Here is a 25,748-nt window from a genome sequence, read left to right as displayed (position 1 = left end):
TTCTCCTCATCCTGCTCCTCCTCTCACCGATTGTCCTCATCCTGCTCCTCCTACCACCGGGTTTCTGCTCCTCCTATCCCTGGTTCTCCTCATCCTGCTCCTCCTATCACCGCTTCTCATCCTGCTCCTCCTATCACCGGGTTTCAGCTCCTCCTATCACCGGTTCTCCTCATCCTGCTCCTCCTGTCCCCGATTCTCCTCATCCTGCTCCTCCTATCCCCGGTTCTCCTCATCCTGCTCCTCCTATCGCCGGGTCTCCTCATCCTGCTCCTCCTATCGCCGGGTCTCCTCATCCTGCTCCTCCTATCGCCGGGTCTCCTCATCCTGCTCCTCCTATCGCCGGGTCTCCTCATCCTGCTCCTCCTATCGCCGGGTCTCCTCATCCTGCTCCTCCTATCACGGGTTCTCCTCATCCTGCTCCTCCTATCCCCGGTTCTTCTCATCCTGCTCCTCCTATCCCCGGTTCTTCTCATCCTGCTCCTCCTATCCCCGGTTCTCCTCATCCTGCTCCTCCTATCGCCGGGTCTCCTCATCCTGCTCCTCTTATCGTCGGGTCTCCTCATCCTGCGCCTCCTATCCCCGGTTCTCCTCATCCTGCTCCTCCTATCGCCGGGTCTCCTCATCCTGCTCCTCTTATCGTCGGGTCTCCTCATCCTGCGCCTCCTATCCCCGGTTCTCCTCATCCTGCTCCTCCTATCCCCGGTTCTCCTCATCCTGCGCCTCCTATCCCCGGTTCTCCTCATCCTGCTCCTCTTATCGTCGGGTCTCCTCATCCTGCGCCTCCTATCCCCGGTTCTCCTCATCCTGCTCCTCCTATCCCCGGTTCTCCTCATCCTGCTCCTCCTATCGCCGGGTCTCCTCATCCTGCTCCTCCTATCGCCGGGTCTCCTCATCCTGCTCCTCCTATCGCCGGGTCTCCTCATCCTGCTCCTCCTATCGCCGGTTCTCCTCATCCTGCTCCTCCTATCGTCGGGTCTCCTCATCCTGCTCCTCCTATCGCCGGGTCTCCTCATCCTGCTCCTCCTATCGCCGGGTCTCCTCATCCTGCTCCTCCTATCTCCGGGTCTCCTCATCCTGCTCCTCCTATCGCTGGGTCTCCTCATCCTGCTCCTCCTATCGCTGGGTCTCCTCATCCTGCTCCTCCTATCGCTGGGTCTCCTCATCCTGCTCCTCCTATCCCCGGTTCTCCTCATCCTGCTCCTCCTATCCCCGGTTCTCCTCATCCTGCTCCTCCTATCCCCGGGTCTCCTCATCCTGCTCCTCCTATCCCCGGTTCTCCTCATCCTGCTCCTCCTATCGTCGGGTCTCCTCATCCTGCTCCTCCTATCACCGGTTCTCCTCATCCTGCTCCTCCTATCCCCGGTTCTCCTCATCCTGCTCCTCCTATCGTCGGGTCTCCTCATCCTGCTCTTCCTATCCCCGGTTCTCCTCATCCTGCTCCTCCTATCCCCGATTCTCCTCATCCTGCTCCTCCTATCACCGGTTCTCCTCATCCTGCTCCTCCTATCACCGGTTCTCCTCCTCCTGCTCCTCCTATCCCCGGTTCTCCTCCTCATCCTATCCCCGGTTCTCCTCATCCTGCTCCACCTATCCCCGGTTCTCCTCCTCCTCCTATCCCCTGTTCTCCTCCTCCTATCCCCGGTTCTCCTCCTCCTATCACCGGGTCTCCTCACCCTGCTCCCGTCCCCGGTTCTCTCCTCCTATCACTGCTGCTCCTCATCCCGCTCACTCACTGACTTCATCACTCTACAGTTTCCAACCTACAGTCACATGGTCACATTGGCGGCCAAATGGTTGCTAGGCAGCAGGACACGCCCCTCTGTGGCGCTTATCCGTTCACCCATTGGCCGTGGAGCTTAGAGTCAGCGTCGGCCCCGCCCTGTAGTCACGGATTGGTGGAGCCGGAGCGCTCCCCGGACGCAGACTTCTGTGGCCACGCCCTCAGGTTGCTGCTCTACATCCGGGGACCTGTTCGCAGTTCGGCAGCCGGGTCACTTCTTCTTAAAGGAGCCGCCTCGCTGTTTACTGATGCTCGTGTGAAGCAGGACGGGCTTAGGGGGCTGGTTCACGGTCCTGGACAGCTGGGAGGGGCCGGGAGCTGTCACATGACCTGACAGCAGGTACTGAGTGTGAGGGGTATGAGGCAGGTATTGGGGTGTGGCCCCTCATGTGTAGTCTCTTGTGTGTGTGGAGCGCTGTATATGAAATTAACACCCCTCACGTGCGACCCCCTGTCCGTGTGGCGGTGTGACCCCCTCGTCCTTTTGACCCCCTGTCCGTGTGGCGGTGTGACCCCCTCGCCCATGTGGCCCCTCGCCCGTGTGGCGGTGTGACCCCTTTTCCATGTGGCGGTGTGACCCCTCGTCCATGTGACCCCTCGTCTCTGGCGGCGTGACCCCTCGTCCATGTGACCCCTCGTCTCTGGCGGCGTGACCCCTTTTCCGTGTGGCGATGTGACCCCTCGTCCGTTTGACCCCCTGTCCGTGTGGCGGTGTGACCCCCTCGTCCATGTTGCCCCTCGCCTGTGTGGTGGTGTGACCCCTCGTCCATGTGGCTCATTGTCTGTGGCGATGTGACCTCTGTCCATGTGGCCCCTCGCCCGTGTGGCGGTGTGACCCCTTTTCCATGTGGCGGTGTGACCCCCTCGTCTCTGTGGTGGTGCGACCCCCTCGTCCATGTGGCCCTTCGTCTCTGTGGCGGTGTGACCCCTCGTCCGTTTGACCCCCTGTCCGTGTTGCGGTGTGACCCCCCCCCCCCTCGTCCATGTTGCCCCTTGTCTGTGGCGGTGCGACCCCTGTCCGTGTGGCACCTCGTCCGTGTGGCGGTGTTGTCTCTGGTGTGTGCTCAGCGCTGTACATGACATTCTCGCCCCTCTTCCAGCTCAGGATGGAGGGCCATCCGTCGGGGGCCGCAGTGCCAAACGTGGAGCCCCCCAGACCCCCGGCCTCGCGCTGCGCCTCCTCCATGGCAATCCTGCAGCAGCGATCCTTCGACATCAACTTTGACGTTGGCGAGGAGTACGAGATCATCGAGACCATCGGCACGGGCGCCTACGGCGTGGTGTCCTCTGCCCGAAGGAAGGGCACAGGTGAGGGCACGCACTACAACTCCCAGCAGGCGGCGCCTCATACACTGTGGTGTCAGCTGTGCTCACAGCCATGTCGCTCCGTGTGCCAGGGCTGACACCAGAGAACAACAGTGAGCAGATATAGATTAATGGCGCTATCCTGCACTGAGACATTGCACCGAGCTCTCAGCTGTGAGAAGTGTCGGCTCAGGATGAGGTTTTCTGGTTGTAGCCCTTTAATGCGGCCCATCCTCCTCTCCGCAGGTCAGAATGTCGCCATCAAGAAGATCCCCAACGCCTTCGATGTGGTGACCAACGCCAAACGCACGCTGCGCGAGCTGAAGATCCTGAAGCACTTCAAGCACGACAACGTCATCGCCATCAAGGACATCCTGAGGCCCGGCGTGCCCTACTGCGACTTCAGAGCCGTGTGAGCAGCGCAGGGGAAGTCAGGAGGGGGCTGCAGCGCAGGGGAAGTCAGGAGGGGGCTGCAGCGCAGGGGAAGTCGGGAGGGGGCTGCAGCGCAGGGGAAGTCGGGAGGGGGCTGCAGCGCAGGGGAAGTCGGGAGGGGGCTGCAGCGCAGGGGAAGTCGGGAGGGGGCTGCAGCGCAGGGGAAGTCAGGAGGGGGCTGCAGCGCAGGGGAAGTCAGGAGGGGGCTGCAGCGCAGGGGAAGTCAGGAGGGGGCTGCAGCGCAGGGGAAGTCAGGAGGGGGCTGCAGCGCAGGGGATGTCATAGAATCATAGAATGGTAGAGTTGGAAGGGACCTCCTGAGTCATCTGGTCCAACCCCCTGCTCAATGCAGGATTCACTAAATCATCTCAGACAGATGTCTGTCCAGCCTCTGTTTGAAGACGTCCATTGAAGGGGAACTCACCACCTCTCGTGGCCGCCTGTTCCACTCATTAATCACCCTAACTGTCAAAAAGTTTTTTCTAATATCTAATCTGTGTCTCCTCCCATTTAGTTTCATCCCATTGCTTCTAGTCTTTCCTTGTGCAAATGAGAATAAAGATGATCCTTCTACAATGTGACAGCCCTTGACATATTTGTAGACAGCTATTAAGTCTCCTCTCAGTCTTCTTTTTTGCAAGCTAAACATTCCCAAATCCTGCAACCGTTCCTCATAGGACATGGTTTGCAGACCAGTCACCATTCTGGTCGCTCTTCTCTGAACTTGCTCCAGTTTGTCTATGTCTTTTTTAAAATGTGGTGCCCAAAACTGTACACAGTATTCCAGATGAGGTCTGACCAAAGAGGAGTAAAGACCGATAATGACTTCACGTGATCTAGACTGTATGCTTCTGTTAATACATCCCAGAATTGTATTTGCCTTTTTTGCTGCTGCATCACACTGTTGACTCATGTTCAGTCTATGATCTATTAGTATACCTAGGTCTTTTTCACATGTACTGTTGCTTAGCTCTATTCCTCCCATTCTGTATATGCTTTTTTCATTTTTATTGCCCAGATGTAGTACTTTGCATTTTTCCCTGTTAAAAACCATTCTGTTGGTTGCTGCCCACTGCTCCAGTTTATTTAGGTCTTTTTGAATCCTCTCTCTCTCTTCTCTAGTATTAGCTATCCCTTCTAGCTTTGTGTCATCAGCAAATTTAATCAGTTTACCCTCAATTCCTTCATCTAAATCATTGATAAAGATGTTGAACAATGCAGGTCCCAGGACGGAGCCCTGTGATACCCCACTTGAGACATTCATCCAGCTGGATGTGAAGCCATTTACAACCACTCTTTGAGTCCGATCACTAAGCCAGTTATGAATCCACCTAACAGTTGCCTTGTCCATTGCATACTTGGTCATTTTTTCAATAAGGATGGTGTGAGATACTTTGTCAAATGCTTTGCTGAAGTCAAGATATTCTATATCTACAGCATTTCCCTGATCCACCCAGTCAGTGATTCTGTCATAGAAGGAAATTAAGTTAGTCTGACATGACTTGTTAGTTACAAACCCATGCTGACTCTGGTTAATCACTTCATTCTTATCCAGGTACTTACATACATGTTGTTTAATAATTTGTTCAAAGATCTTTCCTGGTATAGAAGTCAGACTCACCGGCCTATAGTTCCCTGGGTCCACCTTCTTCCCCTTTTTGAAGATAGGAACAACATTTGCTCTTCTCCAGTCTTCTGGGACTTCTGTTCTCCAAGAATTTTCAAAGATTATGGAGAGTGGTTCTAAGACTTCTTCTACGATCTCCTTCAGTACTGTGGGGTGTAATTCATCTGGACCTGGAGACTTGAACTCATTTATGTTAGCTAAATATTCCCTCACAATCTTTCTGTTTACAGATAACCTGGATTCTTCTATTCCTTTAAAAGGACAGTGAAGATCAGTTGATGTTACATTTTCTTTCTGAGAGAAAACTGATGCAAAATAGGAATTAAAAAGTTCGGCCTTCTCAACATCCTCTCTTACCATTTCACCATTTTCATCCTGTAAAAATCCTATAGCATCTTTGACTTTTCTTTTACTTTTGACATACCCCCAAAATCCTTTTTTATTGCTTTTGACATCTCTTAATTCATTGTCAGCTTTAGCTAACCTGATACGTGCCCTGCAGGTTCTGCAGACTGCATTATAATCTTCTTTAGATATGCCTCCCTCTTTCCATTTGATAAACATTTCTTTCTTTCTTTTTAGCATGTGTTTAAGTTCTGTGTTCATCCATCCTGGTTTCCTTAAATGCTTCCCATTCTTCCTACTTTTCAGGATTCTTAATGATTGCGCTTTGAGAATCTCATTTTTAAAAATTTCCCATCCTTCCTGGACATTTTTGTCCTTAAGGACATCCAGCCATTGGATCCCTCCTATTCTCTTTCTGAGTCTCTTAAAATCTGCCTTTCTAAAATCTAACCTTGAAGTTTGAGTCTTCACAGTCTTCCTCCTCTAGTTATCCAAAATTCTATAATAGCATGATCGCTGCCTCCTAGGGTCCCAGCCACCTTTACCTCCTCAACCATTTCCTCCCTGTTTATAAGGATTAGATCCAAAGTAGCAGATCCCCTTGTTTTCTCCCCTACTTATTGGAAGATAAAGTTGTCAGCAAGAGAGGATAAGAATTTGCTTGACCTGTTAGTTTTACTTGAGAGAGATTCCCAACAAATGTCTGGATAGTTGAAATCTCCCATGACCACTACGTCATATTTTTTGGAGAACTTGGTGATTTGATACATAAAGAGTTCATCCATATCTTCAGCTTGCCTAGGTGGCCTGTAGTAAATGCTTACAATGGTGTCCTTTCCGTTGTTCTCTCCTTGTATTCTTACCCAGACAGTTCCCACAGAACTCCCAGTCTCTGAAGCTTCAATCTCTGTGCAGATATACGCTTTTCTAACATACAATGCAACACCTCCTCCTCGTTTATCAAGTCTGTTTCTTGCAGATAAGTTGTATCCTTTTAGCCTTTTATTCCAATCATGTGTATCGTCCCACCAAGTTTCAGTGATTCCAATGACATCATATTTCTTTTCCTGCGTTAGTAGTTCCAATTCTCCTTGTTTGTTGCCCATGCTTTGTGCATTTGTATAAAAACATTTTAGTTTGTGATTGGTTTCTCTTCCTCCCATATTTTTGTTGTGTAGCAAGGCGACTTCCAAATACACGTCTTCCAGTCTTGGTAAGGTGCACCCCATCTCCAGCAAGTAGTCCATCATAAAGGTAATTCATTCCGTGATCCAGAAATCCAAATCCTTGTTGACGGCACCATCGACGTAGCCAGTTGTTCACCTGTAGAATCTTAATCCACCTCATTGTTCCATGGCCATCCACTGGGAGGATGGATGAGAAGACCACCTGCGCTCCCAATTCTTTCACTTTCTTGCCTAAGTCTTCAAAGTCACTGCAGATGGTTTCCAGGTCCTTTCTTGCGGTGTCATTTGTCCCCACATGTATTAGCAGGAATGGGTAGTGATCTGTAGGTCTGAAGAGTCTTGATATCCTGTCAGACACATCTTTAATTTTTGCTCCTGGAAGACAGCACATTTCTCTTGAGGTTATGTCTGGTCTGCAGATAGCGGCCTCTGTTCCTCTTAACAGGGAATCCCCCATGACCACCACTCTCCGTTTTTTCTTCACAACATTCTTCTTTCTCCATCCAGGAGGATTCTGAGGGCTTACAAGGTTATTCATTGCTGGCAAAGTCTTATCTTGCTGTATTTCTTCATGGTTCTCCTGCGTGAGAGCCTGGTACTGGTTCCTGAGCAGTATGGCTGCTGACTGCCTCTCGATCCTCCGGCTTCTGTGGGTCACAGGCTTCCATTCCTCTGTTTCCTCAGGTGCAGTTCGAATTTCTTCTCTTTCTGAATCATGAAGAGATAATTCTGCTCTGTCTAAGAACTCTTCACCTTCCTTAATGATTTTCAAGGTAGTTAACCTCTCTTCTAGATTTTCCTCCAACAGGGACACAAGCTTGCATTTCTGGCATGTGAAGTTTGGCTTTTCCACTGGCAAGTCTGTGAACATGTAGCAGGATATGCAGCTCACCAAATGGCTCCTGGACTCTTCCATGTTCTTATTGTTGATTATGTTATGAAAGCAGTGAAAAACGCTCAAATTCGATTTACCGATGTCCTCCTTTCAGCTCCAACGGCCAAAATCCAGTGTTCTTTGAGCTCGCGGAGACTCTTCACTTATCCCAAAATGCAGTGGGAATATGCAAATTATCTCCTCAGGACTCCTCCCGTGGTTGTCAGAGGGGGGCTGTAGCGCAGGGGATGTCAGGAGGGGGCTGCAGCGCAGGGGATGACAGGAGCTGTTTCGCCCTGCCGGGACAGTTGTGGGCACTGCTGACTGGCGCCTGTCTCTGCCCGCAGGTACGTGGTGCTGGACCTCATGGAGAGCGACCTCCACCAGATCATCCACTCCTCGCAGCCGCTCACACTGGAGCACGCCCGCTACTTCCTGTACCAGCTGCTGCGGGGGCTGAAGTACATCCACTCGGCCAACGTCCTCCACCGCGACCTGAAGCCGAGTAACCTCCTGATCAACGAGAACTGCGAGCTGAAGATCGGGGACTTCGGGATGGCGCGGGGCCTCTGCACCAAGCCCGACGAGTACAAGTACTTCATGACAGAGTACGTGGCCACCCGCTGGTACCGCGCCCCGGAGCTCATGCTGTCGCTGCACGAGTACACACAGGCCATCGACATGTGGTCCGTGGGTTGCATCTTCGCTGAAATGCTGGGGCGGAAGCAGCTGTTCCCCGGGAAGAACTACATCCACCAGCTGCAGCTCATCATGATGGTGCTCGGGACGCCGTCCTGCCAAGTCATCCGCGCCATCGGTGCCGAAAGGGTGCGAGCCTACATCCAGAGCCTGCCCACCCGCCAGCCGGTGCCATGGACACATCTGTACCCACAAGGAGACCGCAAAGCCCTAGACCTCCTGTCTAAAATGCTACGGTTCGACCCGCGGGAACGGATTTCCGTCAGGGAAGCTTTGCGCCACCCTTTCCTGTCCAAATACCACGACCCCGACGATGAGCCCGAGTGTGTGCCCGCCTTTGACTTCGGCTTTGACAAGAAGGTTCTGACCAAAGAGCAGATTAAAGAGGCCATCGTGGCCGAGATAGACAGCTTCCACCGGCGCCGAGAGGGCATCCGCCGGCAGATCAGCTTCAAGCCCGCCCTAAAACCCGCGGTCGAGGGGCCGGTGCCAGAGACCATGGTGAGAGAAGAGGACTTCCACTCACCACCACTTCCGCCACCCTCGGAAGGATTAGATGTGGACATGCCCAGTGCCAACTCTGCCAGAGACCGGGTAGACTTTCAAATGGATTCGCCCAGAGTCCCGGAGAAGCCAGAGACCATCGACCTGACGTCTCCTGTGGAGAGCAGGGACCCAGAACTGCAGCAGGTGAAGGAGGAGACGAAAGACGAGACGCCCGCTATCAAAGCTGATCCAGAGCCTGTGCCAAAACGAGAGGGCGCCATATCCGATGACACCAAGGCAGCACTAAAGGCTGCTCTGCTGAAATCAGCCCTGAGGAACAAATCCAAAGGTGAGAACCCAACATCCACACACATAACCCGACCTCCTCTATAGGGGGCAGTATTATAGTAGTTATATTCTTGTACATAGGGAGCAGTATTATAGTAGTTATATTCTTGTACATAGGGGGCAGTATTATAGTAGTTATATTCTTGTACATAAGGGCAGTATTATAGTAGTTATATTCTAGTACATAGGGGCAGTATTATAGTAGTTATATTCTTGTACATAGGAGCAGTATTATAGTAGTTATATTCTTGTACATAGAGAGCAGTATTATAGTAGTTATATTCTTGTACATAGGGGGCAGTATTATAGTAGTTATATTCTTGTACATTAGAGGCAGTATTATAGTAGTTATATTCTTGTACATAGGGGCAGTATTATAGTAGTTATATTCTTGTACATAGGGGGCAGTATTATAGTAGTTATATTCTTGTACATAGGGGCAGTATTATAGTAGTTATATTCTTGCACATAGGAGCAGTATTATAGTAGTTATATTCTTGTACATAGGGGGCAGTATTATAGTAGTTATATTCTTGTACATAGGGGGCAGTATTATAGTAGTTATATTCTTGTACATAGGGGGCAGTATTCTAGTAGTTATATTCTTGTACATAGGGGGCAGTATTCTAGTAGTTATATTCTTGTACATAGGGGGCAGTATTCTAGTAGTTATATTCTTGTACATAGGGGCAGTATTATAGTAGTTATATTCTAGTACATAGGGGGCAGTATAATAGTAGTTATATTCTAGTACATAGGGGGCAGTATAATAGTAGTTATATTCTAGTACATAGGGGGTAGTATTATTATAGACAGTTGCACCGCCGCTCTGTACCGCTGTGTAATAATATTCTCTTTCTTCTTCAGATGCTCCGTGTTCAGTTCCAGAGACTCCAGAATTAAAGAAGCCAATCACGGCTCAGGATCGTCAGCGGGAGCGGGAAGAGAAAAGGAGAAGACGTCTGGAACGCGCACGGGAGAAGGAAAAGAAGCAGAAGGAGAAGGAACGTCGGGATATAAAGAAAGCGGAGGGATTCGGGGGGCTCGTGCTGAGTGAGAACGATAAAAACCTTTTAGAACGTTGGAATCGAATGATCGATCAGAACCTGCAGCCAGTTCTGCCTTCTTCCAGCCAAATCACTCCTGCGCCTAAACCCGCAGTGATGGGCCCTGACGCGTGCCCGGTCGCCCAGCCTCTCCCACCACAATCGGTCTTTCCTATGACGACCCTTAATCCTGTCCCTGACGCCAGGACCCCGCAGAGCGGCACCGTCCCTGCCCCATGTGTGGCACCCAATATCCAGTTCGTGCCACGCTGCCTAGACCCCTGTCCTGTACCCAACCTTCTGCACTACGTGCCCCCGCCCCTTACCGCCTTCCAGATGGGCTCGGTGGTGTTGACGTCTCACGTGAAGCCGGTGACTCCTCCCGTCACCTCCCAGCTCCCTCCTGACGTCAAGTTTGTGGCTGGAGGAGCTGCCTTACCCCCTGCGTTCCCTGCTCCTGTCAGACTCAACCCTACGTGGCACAGAGCAGGGCATCAGGATGGCGTCTGGCCCGCACCCGACACCGGAGACAGGAAGAACAGCGCTGTCACCGCGGATCCTGCAATGTTCCTGCGCAGCCCCGCCGACCTTGAGGGCCCCCCGCAGCAAGTTACAGGGATGTCGTGCCCTGGTCGAGCAGTGTCGGCAAAGTCCCAGGATCTGTCTGCAGCCGCCTTCACCACAACAGACACCAACACGATGTCTACAGATATCAACCTGGTGACGCAGCAGCTGTCGAGGTCGCAGGTCAGACCGGTGCTGCCGTCCTGCGTTGTGCCGTCCTCTCCCTCATTAACCCTTTAACCCTGATCACTCTCGTTTTTCCTTTGCAGGTGGAGGACATGTTGCCCCCTGTTTTCTCCGTTACCCCCAAGGGCAGTGGCGCCGGGTATGGTGTGGGCTTTGACCTGGAGGAATTTTTGAACCAATCCTTCGAGATGACTCCGGAGAACCGTGAAAGGTGATAGAGCGCAGCGTGCAGTAAAGCGAGAAACTCTGGCCCACGGACCCCGCTCTTCTTCTAATGCTTGTGTTTTTGTCTTCCAGCCTGGCTGACTCCACTCCGCTGTCAGCGTCGCTCCTGGCCGACTGGCTGGACGTTCATCGTATGAACCCCGCAGACATGGCCTCCCTCCAGGAGGACCTCCAGTTGGGATCTCCCATGAGCCTGTCTGACATTCCCGACCTCCATGACGGATGATTGCTGAATGGCGAGACTGTGGTTATCATCGCAACACTTAATCTTACGACAAAGGGTGACGTCTGTATGTGGAGGCGCCCTGCACTAGGGACGTAGGAGGCGCTGCGGCCGCATCGGTCACCACAAAGGCTCAACATCTTCAGCCAACAATGAACAGACGGGGGGACTGAGCTCTGCGCCATGTGCAGCCGCTGACTACATCGGGGGACTGAGCTCTGCGCCATGTGCAGCCGCTGACTACACCGGGGGACTGAGCCCTGCGCCATGTGCAGCCGCTGACTACATCGGGGGACTGAGCTCTGCGCCATCTGCAGCCGCTGACTACATCGGAGGGCTGAGCTCTGCGCCATGTGCAGCCGCTGACTACATCGGGGGGCTGAGCTCTGCGCCATGTGCAGCCGCTGACTACATCGGGGGACTGAGCTCTGCGCCATGTGCAGCCGCTGACTACATCAGAGGACTGAGCTCTGCGCCATGTGCAGCCGCTGACTACATCAGAGGACTGAGCTCTGCGCCATCTGCAGCCGCTGACTACATCGGGGGCCTGAGCTCTGCGCCATGTGCAGCCGCTGACTACACCGGGGGACTGAGCTCTGCGCCATGTGCAGCCGCTGACTACACCGGGGGACTGAGCTCTGCGCCATGTGCAGCCGCTGACTACATCGGAGGGCTGAGCTCTGCGCCATCTGCAGCCGCTGACTATACCGGGGGGCTGAGCTCTGCGCCATGTGCAGCCGCTGACTACACCGGGGGCTGAGCTCTGCGCCATCTGCAGCCGCTGACTACACCGGGGGGCTGAGCTCTGCGCCATCTGCAGCCGCTGACTACATCGGGGGGCTACGCTCTGCGATATCCTCTCTCTGCTCGTCACTTGCACTTTCATGGCCGTAGTCGCAGCTGATTTCTGATGTTTCATAAATTGGAAATAAAGTTTTATTTATTTACCGGCGTCGGATCTATGAAACAGGAGGAAGAAGGGAACCTGCGGTGAGACATTGACGAGCAGCTGTTGTCCTCTGTTATCAGGGCAGCGCTACCTCCGTGGCTTTAGATTAAGGTCATTTTTCGGTTGCATCTGATCTCCCTGATCCTTGCTGATCACATGTGTAACGCTGCAGGCGATCAGGGGTGTGTCTGCTCTGTGCCCTCCTGGCATTGTGTCGGGATCTAAGCCCTTCTTCTGGAATGGTGGCCTCTTTGGGGGCAGTATCACACTCTGTGGGGTCTGGTATCTTGCCCTTTCCCTTTGGGGCGGGCGGTATCTCTCTCTTTCTCTTGTCAGTGTGATTCCAGTGATATCAGACACCTTTAAGGTTTTTTTTTGTTTTTTTATTTTAGTGATTAAAAAAACTTTTGAATTTGGGAAAACAAGAAGAAATAATCGCTGCAGTTTGTCAGCCCCGCAGCCGTTCCTCCTGTGTGGATGGAGCCGGGGGTCTCGCTGATGACTGCAGAGATGACATTTTTTTTTGGGGGGGGGGGATTCACCGCTTTTTGATGGATTTTCGTGGTAAGGCCATGGCCCCACTATCAGTATTCGGTCAGTATTTTTTCTCAGGAGTGGGGGCCAAAACCAGATGAGGAACAATCAGAGAAAAGGTAGAATAGAAACAAGTCACCAATTCTGTATTTATCACCCACTCCTGAGAAAAAATACTGACCGAATACTGATACCGGGGCCGTGGCCTCGCTGAAAATATCTTTTTTTCTCTCCTTCTATTTGGTGTCACTGCATGCATTATATTACATTATAATTTAATCAGACATTGGTGGCTGCGGCGATAGCTAATAAGTTAAATATATCACAAATATACTATAATAATTAACAAAATCTAGTGATTAACCCTTCCCCTGCCTAGAGGAAACACTTTCCTGCTCGTAGCCTCTCACTATAAAGGCTCTGCGCCCTGCTGATGGTTTCCGGGAACAGTCAGTACAGGCTCTGCTCTCCACGTGCAGGTTAGCAGGCGGCCCTAGGACCCAGCTCCTCTCCGCTCTCGGATACAAGTATCACTGCTCTGTTCCACTAGCCCCGCCCCCTGGCACATTGTCTCACTGCTGTTCCATTAGCCCCGCCCCCTGTCACATTGTATCTGCTGTTCCACTAGCCCCGCCCCTGGGCACATTGTCTCTGCTCTGTTCCAGTAGCCCCGCCCCCTGGCACATTGTATCTGCTCTGTTCCACTAGCCCCGCCCCCGGGCACATTGTATCACTGCTCTGTTCCACTAGCCTCGCCCCCGGATACCCCTGGCCTCTCGCTGAGGACCACACTTCCCAGCATGCCCCGTTCTCTCCGCCCCGCCTCTTCCGGCGGCCTCTGTGTGAGTGGCGGCTGCGGACACGTCAGCTGTAGGTGAGGATGGCGGCGGTGGCGGCGGTGCAGGTCCCCGGCTGGGCGCGGGCGGCGCGGCTGCTGCTCTGCGCTCTGGGCATCGCCCTGTCTGTGTACGCCTATCACGTGGAGACCTCCCGGGAGAACGACGCCGAGTACCGGGCGCTGTGCGACATTAACCCGTCCATCAGCTGCTCCAAGGTGTTCACGTCCAGGTGAGTGCGGCAGAGCGGCCCCGTGCGGTGTGAACATGGCTCTATATATAGTGTGTATATATACAATCATCCCTCTGTGTATACATTGTGTGTCTCTGTCCTCCCCTGGTGCGGTGTCATTATGTTGTGGGGTCACCGCTCTACCCTCCCCCGGTTCATCACCATCTCTTCTTTCTTCCAGGTGGGGCCGAGGCTTCGGGCTGGTGGAGGACGTCCTGGGGGCGCAGAGTCTCCTGAATCAGCCCAACAGTGTGTTCGGTGTACTGTTCTATGCCCTGCAGATTGTGCTGGGTATGTAGCTGCTGATACCAGAGAGCAAAGGTTCTATGTCCTCCCCTGGTTCCTGCTGGTCCTATGATGTCAGCTCCCCTGCATGTGGTGACTCAGATTAGAAGCTTTTAGTTACCCAGAGGGGGGGGACCTCAACGCCTCTGGTTGCGGGTCCAGTTTACCCCTTTTCTGGCATGCTGTAACTTTTCCCATCACCTGCATCGGCATATAGATGACTCCTGGCGTTAGGCCCCCTCCCTGCAATGTTGCTGGCAGCAGTCACTCTCCCTGAGACGTAACTGATGCCTGGTGTTCACCCTGTCACGTGGTGAGCACCTTCCCTGCTATGTTGCTGGCGGCGGTCATTCTCCCTGTGATATAGCTAGTGCCTGGCCTCCTCCTTGCGATGTAGCTGACAGAAGTCACTATCCCTGTGACATAGGTGGCGCCTGGACTCCTCCCTGTGATGTTGGTGATGGTCACTTTCCCTGTGCCTGTTGTCCTCCCTATGACGTGGCAGGCCCCCTCCCTGCTATGTTGCTGGCAGCAGTCCACCTCCCTGTGATGTAACTAGTGCCTGCCACCCTCCATATGACTTGGCAGGCCCCCTCCCTGCGATGTTGACTGTGGCCACACTCCTTGTGATCCAACTAGTGGCAGGCTCCCTCCATGTGATGTAGGTGGCGGCAGTGTTCTGGGTGGACCCCTTCCCCGCGATGTAGCCTGCGGCAGTGTTCTGGGTGGGCCCCTTCCCCGCGATGTAGCCTGCGGCAGTGTTCTGGGTGGGCCCCTTCCCCGCGATGTGGCCTGTGGCAGTGTTCTGGGTGGGCCCCTTCCCCGCGATGTGGCCTGCGGCAGTGTTCTGGGTGGGCCCCTTCCCCGCCATGTGGCCGGCGGCAGTGTTCTGGGTGGGCCCCTTCCCCGCCATGTGGCCGGCGGCAGCAGCGTTCTGGGTGGGCCCCTTCCCCGCCATGTGGCCGGCGGCAGCAGCGTTCTGGGTGGGCCCCTTCCCCGCCATGTGGCCGGCGGCAGCAGCGTTCTGGGTGGGCCCCTTCCCCGCCATGTGGCCGGCGGCAGCAGCGTTCTGGGTGGGCCCCTTCCCCGCCATGTGGCCGGCGGCAGCAGCGTTCTGGGTGGGCCCCTTCCCCGCCATGTGGCCGGCGGCAGCAGCGTTCTGGGTGGGCCCCTTCCCCGCCATGTGGCCGGCGGCAGCAGCGTTCTGGGTGGGCCCCTTCCCCGCCATGTGGCCGGCGGCAGCAGCGTTCTGGGTGGGCCCCTTCCCCGCCATGTAGCTGGCAGTGATTCTCATCCTCACTATTACGCTCTCTGCTCTTCTTCCAGGGTTTTCGGCGCTGGCTGTGGCCACGGTGACACTGCTTGTGACCTCGCTGGTGTCCATCGCTGGCTCGCTCTACCTCGCTTACATCCTCTTCTACATCCTGGAGGATTTCTGCGTCATCTGCATTACAACCTACATCATAAACTTCATCCTCCTGCTGCTCAACGTCAAGAGGCTGCAGTGGCTGACAGCGAGCACGCCGCCAAAGAAGAGGAAGAAGAACAAGAAGAAGAAGAACTGATGACTACAGCCCCTGCTACATTTCCTGCATTATATCACCGATGGGTCACGGGCTGCGAGCGCTGCGCTGCTGGAGTCGGGCTCTTCAGGGCGGTGTTACATTACTGGTCCATGTTTACGGTTTTTAGGATTGTTCTCTTTTCAGGGTGACATCAGTTTTAGCTCGCTGGTTACAACTCATGTGACGGATCGTGCGTCATCGGAAGGTGAAAGCACCAAATATAACAAACTGTGACGTCTGGGAATGAACGATCGTTTGTGCCAAACCTCGGCTGCAGCGTGAGATGTGCGAGAAGTCAACGCTCTCAGGGAATAAACCGCAACAGTTAAGCTATTTTTTTCTAAACAATGGCAGCAAATTCAGCTGGGAGATGTGGAAATGTCTCCCCGGGACGCCTCACATCGCATGATCGACACTACAGGGTGCAGCCATCGGAACAAAAGAAGATGAGCGTCCATCCCGCGGCTCCGACCGTTGGCAGCTTCACACGGAGCTGCTCCTTCATCATTCCATTTCCTATGGGATTTTATAATAAAGGGAATGTTTTTAAGTATCTTTTTGTTTCTTTGCGTCTCCGTTACTGGATTTTGCCATTTTCTGCTCCTCTTCCTCTGGGGTGATGGCCATTTTCTGCTCCTCTTCCTCTGGGGTGATGGCCATTTTGTCACTTTCTGAGACTCGAGGAATTTATCAGGAACATATCGCTGGTCAGGAGTCTAGTAAAGCTTGTCGACAACCCATGATGGCTGCCTGCTTGGGCTGTGCACAATTCCGAGTCTGATGTGTGTTTGCCATCAGGTTTATTTCTTTCCTTGGGGTTAATCCCTGCTGCAGTTTTATGAAAAATTTGCACCGAATTTCTTGCAAAAAACCCTTTTATTAATTTACATTGAAGCAGTTCTCAAGTCAGTGGTGTGAGATATAATTGTCGGTAGCGGATCTCCTGATGTCTCTGTATAGTTTGCAGCTGGCCATATCAAGAGATTTTACCAGTTTATTCTCGGAGGTAGAGCGGTTCCCGCTTGACCATGATGAGTGGGGGCCGAGCCCTCCTAAATATCCAGTTTGCACCATTATAGCAGTGGAGCCAGTTTCTTATGCTGCTTTATGAGGCAGCTCTGCTTCTGCAGCATCAGAGGATTCCAGGGATCTGGCCACCTTCAAAGCAACACTCATTGCCTAGGAGACCGGCCACTTCCGATTGATCAACTGTAGAGGTGACCGATAACCTAAACAGTAAATAAAATTAAAAATCCCTTTTTTTTTTCTTGAACTGAGATTTAAAATAAGTTTCCTGAAGCTGCTTCATGTACTTTCCCGATGGGGCAGTAAAACCAGGTGCTACGGCGCTCTCATGGCAGGACAGGTGGATAAAAGGCATCCAGAAAATAAACATGTACCTGATGAAGACTGTCTGCAGCCGACTTTTAGCCACATGTTAGTCCACGGGAGCGCCATAGCACCTGGTTTTAACTCCCCCCATTGTAATTGTCGCCTGGTGATCCTCTTCATGGAGGAGACGCCTGCGGCACACCGGTTGGGCTGCACCTGGAAGAACCACATTATTTCTCCCTAAATGTATGACTACGTTCCCTGGTTTGCTTCTCAGCCAGGTAAGAGTCCGCATTTGTTTTGATACACAATTGATATACATTATAATTACTCCGCTCAGATCAGATGGAGCTGCTGTTCTTCCCTTATTTTGTTTTACAAGCATTTTTGCAATTTTTCCCCGAATAAAATAAGAAAACCCCTTTTTAAATGAGTGTTGATTGACTTGCTCATTATAGGCAGCAATCTGCCCATGTAAATGTATTTTGAGGGTTGCACCCTAACCACATTAGGTTTCGGCAGCACAGCGTATTTCTGCAAGATCTGTACTCCTCTTATGGGAGAATTTAGGGAAAACGCGCGTCAGTGGTCTCAATCGGATAAAACTTTTATTAGGGTTTAACATTTTACAGCAAATCCAGAAACTTGTAATCTCAGAATCTTTTAGATCCTTCTTTCGCTGTCTGGGTCTACGATGGAGATAACACATTCATTAATTGAGTTGTGAAAAATCAATTTAGGACAATAGTCTAAACCTGGTCACTCTCTTAACTGTTGTGACCAGCTGACCTGGCTGCAGACACTCCTCTTATGACGGTCATGTAGCTGTGCTTGCTCTGGGGATACCCATGCAGCATAATTGACTTGCTCTTGTGAACGAGTGACGCTCCGCTGCTGAGGAGCTGAAACTTCCTGCACACCTAAATCACCAGATGATGGACTACAGTCTGCAGATGATGTGAAGACCTGTACAGAAGTTGCTTTATAAAGATCCCTCCACCTCGATTAGAGAATAAGTCCTATGTACAAGAGCTGGAGAGAACGTGAAGAAATCCTCATCCGGTTGGATCTTCTGCGTGAAAACATGATGTCCCCGCTTGTCGAAACCTCTAGAGTAGACATTCATCTCATGTTGAAGGATTCCTTCAGGTTCTGGAGCGCCTGCTCTTTAGTAATCTGAAACCATTCTTCAGGCAGCTCGGCCGGCTTAGCGTTATAATAATCTGAAAACATTTTATTATACATCTTAAAGACAAATTTCCAGTAATCTGAAACCCCAATGGTGGCATCGGGCTGTATGCTCCAGTCGGGGTAAAACTTCCGATATTCTTTGAAGAGGCAAGGCTTAAATTCCGTGTCCGAGTTTATGAAGGTCGAGTTACCGACAACATCGGTGGAGCATATGGAATGGGACAGTGCTTTAGACTCCTTGCACCTGTAGGTTCCTAAACCTTGTGGTCGGTGGACAGAGGCAAAATGCTCCTTGTGGTTGACCGCTCCGGCCTCGCAGGGGACCTTACAGAATGGACACTGCTTCCCGCACCCAAACACCTTCTTGAACAACTCATCCTGAGGCTTCACCGATGATTTGGAGAGGATGTAATTGATTGTAAAATGTTTCATCTCTGTAATAATTTGCCTTTCAACCCCCATAAGGAACATTTCAATGTCTGCTGAGAACTGTACGGGACTAGCATTATTCTGAAATATGACAACCTTCATCTCGTTCTGTGCTATGACCAAGTCCTTCTTCAGCATTGTGCAAAAAGCATTCAAATATTGCGACACGTTGTAACTCTCCATCACTTTTGGGTCTCTGAGGACTTTTCTTATCTTCCTCATGATGGAAACCAAGATGTGTGATTTTAATGTTTCCAGAGAGATGGACTCGTTATACTTGTTAGTGATGTATTTTATTATCCAAGCCTTCACGAAAGTCTCGTAATGATTGTTGTACTTTACGTACTGCGTGAAATCTGAGCTTTCTAGGAGCTCTTTGAGCAGCGTGTACTGGAAGAAGGTTCTGCTGCTGTACTGGATGGAGTCGCCGCTCGTTAATATGTCGTTGACGATTTCTCCGCCCAAGTTTTTATACACGTAGTCTGCGATAGAAGGCTTCAGACAAGCCTCACAGAACTGCTGCGCTCTGAGCTGAGACTCATCCTTTTCTTGGTATACATTTCTAAACATGGCAAAATATTGAGGCTTCAGGGTATCCAGACATAACCTCGTGTTGTTCTCTTGGAAGAAAACATCATGTTTCTCCTGGAATAAAGGAGCAGCCTGACCCAAGAGCTGAAGCTTCAGGTCCAGCTCAAATAATGCAGTGAGGTGGAGGGCTTTAATATCATGTTGGGTTAGTCTTTCGGTTATTGTGTTGAGAATCTCCTGGCTGTAGGTCTGGTGGTAATCCTTCATTGTGTTCACTTGCTCGGCTACATGTCGACTACACTGGTCTTTTAAGGAGACCACAAGATTATTTACCTTGTCCCAGTATTCTGTAAGAGATTCTTCTGCCATGCTTTCATAGTAACTGGGTAGAACATATTTCTTATCCAGAGTCAACTCATTTTGCCCAGGGTCATCCACACTTTGCACCTCGTTGAGCTTCTTGTTGATGTATCCAGCTTTGTGTCTCATGTCCTTCCTCAGCTGTTCTACCATCTCTCGACTGACATGGTGTTTCTTTAAACTGCTCATCTGTAATCCTGGTAAGGTTTTATTCCAAATGTTTTCAAACTCGGACTCAAGTTCTTCACTGCTTAGTTGACATTTGATATTCTTGTAGTTATCCAGTAGGCCGGCGGCTTTCTCTTCGATGATCTTCAAGTAGCTGTTCTGAACAAACTGTATCTCATGCTTACCTCTCTGTATGCAGATCTCTTCCTCACATTTCATCTTTAAATTATCTTCGATTTCGTTTCTGAGAGTCAACACACTTTTAAGAAAATCTTCTTTGTACCTTTCTACCAAATGCGCATACTTGTTGCCGCTATCAAAGTACTTCTCCAGGTCTCCTATCATATCCCTTTCTTCTGCCTGTAGCGTTTGCTGCATGTCGTTCTTGATTCCGGTCCATATTTCAGTATCCAATTCTGAACCCGATTGGTTTGATATCTCATTCTCTGTCTCGATCATCCACTTGTACATTGTTTTCCGGAATTTCCACTCCAGCTCTGAATATTTCATAGCAAGTTGGTTATACGCCTCGGCCACCAGACTGTTTCTAAAGCTGAAGATAAAATGTTCATATTTTACGGCATTCCACAAACTCTTTAGCCATTTTATGAAATCTGTTATCCTCTGAGATTTTCTTGATCGTTGCTGTTTCTTCAATGTTTCAAAAAGATGGTTTTTCAGTTCAAAAATGTTCTCGCTGTACCCGGTGTTGACAGAAGCCATTGGTGGAACCCCGTGCCAAAGTCCAGGAACATACCAGCTGTGTTCCTCAGGATCATAGTCCATGACATCAGAGAATTTTGTCACGTTATCATTTTCTTCCATTCTTGAAGCTATTCTTGTCATTTCATCTAACTGTTCCAGAAGTTTTTGCCTATCTCTCATATTCTTGTCATGTGCGGACACATCGCTCACGTTCTGATGGACAAACTGGCAGTTGGGTTTCTTGCCAACTTCTTTCATCCTTAGAAATGCGTGAACCACAATCTGTAAAATATCTCTCATTTCTGTTGTATTTTCCATGGCTGTATTGACTATGGTGATATCACTTAAGCCAGTGACTAATGTGGCTAATTCATTGTCATGTTCAAAACTGTCATCGAGAGAAGTCAGTTCGGGAGCTTTCAGCCCTTCAGTGTCAATAACCATAATGAACTCACAGCCTAGTTCTTCCAGAAAACTCTTCTTCACTTTAATAAGATTCATAAAGGCTCCTCGTGTGCATCGACCACTGGCCACCGGGAACTGGAGGCCAAACATGGTGTTCAGGAGGGTGGATTTTCCCGTACTTTGCACTCCCAGCACAGTTATCACCCTCATTTTGCAACGTCCTTCAGTTTTCTTATCGAGCTCAGTCAAGACATCAGTTATCCACTGTAAGGGGATGTTGGAGACATCTCCATCAATGAGCTCCAATGGGAACCCATCCAACAGGAGATCAGCAGCAATTCCTGGGATTTGATTCAACGCAGTGTCATACCCAATACTGTTCTTTGCCACAGAACACTGGGCCTCATAAATCTGTCCCACCTCCCTGATAAAATGTTCTATCCCTAACGAGCTGTTTAGTAATATCTGATCCAAGTCTTTCAGCTTGTCTACATTGGCACTGGAGTTATGGCAGTGCTCCTTGTACTCTGCTTGTATGGAGCTCATGTGCTTCCGAGAGATACAGTGAAGATTAAGCTTCATCCACTTCAGAAAGTAGCGTTTCTCAACTTTGGTTAAGTCCTCGATTGCTCTGATGAACCTGACTATCTCCTCCGTAAGACCAAGTTCTCTTTGTTGCTTACGTAGATCAGAACATTTCTTGGTCAGTTTTATTTTGTAGTCCTCGGCATTGCTACTGCCCAGCCCTTTCATTCTACACATTTCCTTTTCCGTTTTTGCCAGCTGTCGGCACAGATCACCTTGTAGTCTCATGGTTTCATTTTTATACCGGACAACATCCTTAATGTTCTTTGTAACGTCCAGAGCGAGTTTCCTGGTGTTCTGATGCTCCTCCGAGCTTTCGTCCACACGTATGCCTAAATCTTCCGCCATATGTGACATTTCCTCCAGAGTTACGTAGTACGTGGAAGACTTAATAAAATCATCCATAATTGACTGTAATTTTTTTACCAGTTCTGCATCATTTACTGAAATATTCTTCACCAAGACATGTTTCCTGTTGATTTTCAGTACAGGGTACAACATCTTTACGAATGTTTGTGTCTCCCCACTTATACATCGAGATTGTGGAGCAATGATGATGAAGTAGTTTGCGTTTGTTTCTTCAATGTTTGCTAGCAGTTGGTATTGTGTCTCGTCGATATTCTCTATAAAGATGAAGACCGCGGTAGACACCTTGGTTAGAAAGCTAAACTGTTCCCAGTTGGACTCAAGGTCACCGCGGAGGTTGGTCACTGCTATTGGATCTGAGAATATGTCCAAGTTTTCTTGCCCACCAGGAAAGAACCAAGCAATCTCCAAAAGTCCATCTGATACTTCCCGTAAAATATTGGCACCGTCCATGTTCTGGTGGACAAAGAAATCGTGATGTCTATGAGCCGAACTTAAAACACCATTTAAAATTCTCGATTTGGACAAATTGCATTTTCCCAACCTGACAAAAGAGAAGACGGGCAAAGGGATGTTCACCAAGTTGTCTTCTCGGCATCCTTTACTATCAATCATGGATTGAGGTCTCCATTGTTTCACAATATCTCTCATTGACCACAACATGAATGTGTTACCTGAACCATCTCCAGTGGGAAGAAGAAGAGGGAGCGCAAACTGGCACATGGACATTTTGGTGACAAGCTCTTGCTGCAGGGAGCTGTCGGAGCAATGTAGGAGGATGCACAGGACATCCAGCGGGTGAACGCAGCTTGAATTGTTCATATCATCATCCATGAAATCCATATCGTCATCTTGCTGTGAGCAAAGTTTTGTATCCAGTGATTGGTTCAGTCTTGTATTTCTTGCGCTGCTGTTCAAAGCCATAAGTTTTTGCAGAACACACCAAGGGACATCTTCAATCCTCTGAGGAATGAACCTTTTTAGATCTTCCGGTCCGACCTTCAAGACGTCCGTGAGACTGAGCTTCGACAATTGGAACCTTTCCATATTAAATTCTTTCACTTTTTTCTTGAATGTTTCTGATTTTGCTGTGGATAGAAATAAAGTATTAGTGATAGTTTGTGGAATATGTAAATCTAGAAAGAGAAGCTGTCACCAGTGGAAGTGTTCAGTGGCTGTAGGTTTATGACATCAGGAAGTGGTGGTCATTACAGCGCCTAGCAAGTTAGACTTACATATGCCTGGTTATGAACATAGGCGGATTATAATGAGGGCAATCTGGGCTACCGCCCGGGGCTCCGGGGAACCCATGGCCAGATTGCCCTCATTATAATATGTGCGGCACATACCGGCAGTCAGAGGCGGGGGGGGGGGGGCTGGGCCAGCACTGCATCTGTTAACTTCCTTGTGTGCTGGCCCGGCCGCGTCACAGCTAGGAGACACCGCCCTGTGCGCGGCCGTGTCTGCTAGTGTGACGTCACGCAGTGCGCGCCCTGCAATGCTACTTACCACCGGAGAGGAGCTGGATGACGGGAGCCGGGCCGGGGGATAGTGAGTGAATGTGTGTGTATGTATGTATGTATGTGTGTGTGTGAGTGAGTGTGCAGGCAGATATCATTGTGTGATGTCTGTTTATATGTGTTTTTGTGTTTCAAATGTGTTTATGCGTGTATGTATATGTTTGTGTGCGTGACTGCGTGCGGCCTCCCGCTGTCTCTGGGGGGTGCCGTGCGGCCTCCTGCTGTGTATAGATGGCACCGTGCGGCCTCCCGCTGTGTATAGATGGCACTGTGCGGCCTCCTGCTGTGCATAGATGGCACCGTGCGGCCTCCCGCTATGTCTAGATCGCTATGTGTGGCCTTCTGCTGTGTATAGATGGCGTTGTGCGGCTTCCTGCTGTGTATAGATGGCGCCGTGCGGCCTCCCGCTGTGTATAGATGGCTACATGTGGCCTCCCGCTGTGTATAGATGGCTACGTGCAGCCTCCCGCTGTGTATAGATGGCTACGTGCGGCCTCCTGCTGTGTATAGATGGCCACGCGTGGCCTCTCGCTGTGTATAGATGGCACTGTGCGGCCTCCCGCTGTGTATAGATGGCACCGTGCGGCCTCCCGCTGTGTATAGATGGCGCCGTGCGGCCTCACGCTGTGTATAGATGGCGCCGTGCGGCCTCCTGCTGTGTATAGATGGATCCGTGAGGCCCCCTGCTGTGTATAGATGGCTACGTGCAGCCTCCTGCTGTGTATAGATGGCTACGTGCGGCCACCTGCTGTGTATAGATGGCTACGTGCGGCCTCCTGCTGTGTATAGATGTCTACGTGCGGCCTCCCGCTGTGTATAGATGTCTACTTGCGGGCTCCCGCTGTGTATAGATGGCTACGTGCGGCCACCTGCTGTGTATAGATGGCTACGTGCGGCCTCCCGCTGTGTATAGATGTCTACGTGCGGCCTCCCGCTGTGTATAGATGTCTATTTGCGGGCTCCCGCTGTGTATAGATGTCTACGTGCGGCCTCCCGCTGTGTATAGATGGCTACGTGCGGCCTCCCGCTGTGTATAGATGGCTACGTGCGGCCTCTTGCTGTGTATGGGAGGATTGTAGCAGCTCATATTGTGTGTAGGGTCTCATACTGTATATAGGGGATGTCAGCATACTTAATTGTGCTCAATATTAAGTCATACAATTAATGTAAAAAAAATAATTAATATATTAATATTGTGGCAAATTAATTTCACGTGAACTATCACATGATCTGTTACAGGGGATCATGTGACATGTCATGTGATACATCAGCTGTGTGTGTGTGTGTGGAGGGGCCGCACCTTCTAAACTGCCCGGGGCCCTTACTACTCTTAATCCACCCCTGGTTATGAATTAATGTCCTTTATGACCTCTTTTGTTATTGAATTTACTGAGTTACACCAAGTTTAAGCATCTTTTATTTACCAGAGCTGCATTCACAATTTCGCAAGTCTCCCTGCTGAAATCTACCAGAATTCTTTGCCAACTCAGAATCTGCACAGAGCTTTGAGGCTTTAAAATGTCACATTGTACTGTGTACAGCAGGCTATCCATCTCAGTGCTGCAGAGAAATTTGCATTGTTAAAGGTATCTGGTAACAAGTGGTCAACTACTTCCATTAGTAGCTGGCAGAATTGTGAATGCAGCTCTTGTGTCTTGTAACCATGGTGGTTGGACATAGTTGCACATGCTCACTGCTCTCGTGATAGGTGGGGATTGCAGTGTTTAGACTCCCACCAATCCTACATTTATCATGTACTCTGCAGATCGGTAAAGCTCATGGAAAAACACCTTTAAAACGTGACGATTTTACATTACAAGATCGGAGATGAGCGTTCACCTCATCCTTGATCTCCTGATTCCGGAAAAAAAGAAACCTCTTTTGTTGCTTGTTACTTACAGTCCATCGTAAACCCGGGCAGGAACGGCATCAGGATAATGTCGGATATCATCTCCTCCAAGCTCACGTCCACCTGTTGATGGTTGGATGGATCCCAAGCTCGTATGACGGTGTCTAAGGGATTCTCTTCGTTCACAGATTTATTTGCGTTTTCTGGTCTGTCCGGTCCATCGAAACAACCATCAGTATCCATGTTGCTTGTGCGCAGTCACCCTGGAAGGCATGCACAGTTACATGTACAACCCATTAGACTCTACTTTCCTTACTAGGTTAATATTTTGTGTCTTTTCGCATTTTTTGATGGGTATCTGTTCCTGGAAACGATTCAGTTGCTCTGTGATTTCTTCATACGAATAAAGTCAGATGCCAAAAATACAAAGTTTTCGATGCATAATTGTAATTTTTTACATGAATACCAGCATACAGCAAGTGTTCATGCGCGGTGTGCGGAGTCCTGTCAATATGGTGGAGCATCCAGTGACTGTATAGACCCAAATCTTTAGCACTGAGACGCTGCTAGATGGGATAA

The 25,748-nt window shown here is 50.4% G+C and overlaps 3 protein-coding genes across 3 annotated transcripts; 2 read left to right on the top strand and 1 right to left on the bottom strand.

Moving 5' to 3' along the window:
• Positions 1-1,909: 1,909 nt before the first annotated feature.
• Positions 1,910-12,239, top strand: MAPK7 (mitogen-activated protein kinase 7). The gene is made up of 7 exons (XM_073648885.1): positions 1,910-2,120; positions 2,881-3,088; positions 3,332-3,497; positions 7,898-9,084; positions 9,951-10,876; positions 10,963-11,090; positions 11,177-12,239. Exons 2-7 carry the CDS (start codon positions 2,887-2,889, stop codon positions 11,328-11,330), a joined length of 2,763 nt encoding a protein of 920 aa, XP_073504986.1. The 5' UTR covers positions 1,910-2,120; positions 2,881-2,886; the 3' UTR covers positions 11,331-12,239.
• Positions 12,240-13,611: 1,372 nt separating this feature from the next.
• On the top strand, positions 13,612-16,281 carry LOC141162611 (vitamin K epoxide reductase complex subunit 1-like protein 1). Its single transcript, XM_073648883.1, has 3 exons — positions 13,612-13,878; positions 14,060-14,169; positions 15,490-16,281. Exons 1-3 carry the CDS (start codon positions 13,691-13,693, stop codon positions 15,726-15,728), a joined length of 537 nt encoding a protein of 178 aa, XP_073504984.1. The 5' UTR covers positions 13,612-13,690; the 3' UTR covers positions 15,729-16,281.
• Positions 16,282-17,993: 1,712 nt separating this feature from the next.
• Positions 17,994-25,428, bottom strand: LOC141161259 (up-regulator of cell proliferation-like). Its single transcript, XM_073646041.1, has 2 exons — positions 25,220-25,428; positions 17,994-22,888 (listed from the first exon to the last, which is right to left on the bottom strand). Exons 1-2 carry the CDS (start codon positions 25,410-25,412, stop codon positions 18,183-18,185), a joined length of 4,899 nt encoding a protein of 1,632 aa, XP_073502142.1. The 5' UTR covers positions 25,413-25,428; the 3' UTR covers positions 17,994-18,182.
• Positions 25,429-25,748: the final 320 nt, after the last annotated feature.

This window comes from Phyllobates terribilis, unplaced genomic scaffold (assembly GCF_046119375.1).
Source record: "Phyllobates terribilis strain yellow unplaced genomic scaffold, ASM4611937v1 Scaffold_9__5_contigs__length_417890890, whole genome shotgun sequence".
Taxonomy (NCBI): domain Eukaryota; kingdom Metazoa; phylum Chordata; class Amphibia; order Anura; family Dendrobatidae; genus Phyllobates; species Phyllobates terribilis.
Note: the sequence above shows the minus strand (reverse complement) of the source record. Positions and strands in the feature narration are given on the sequence as shown.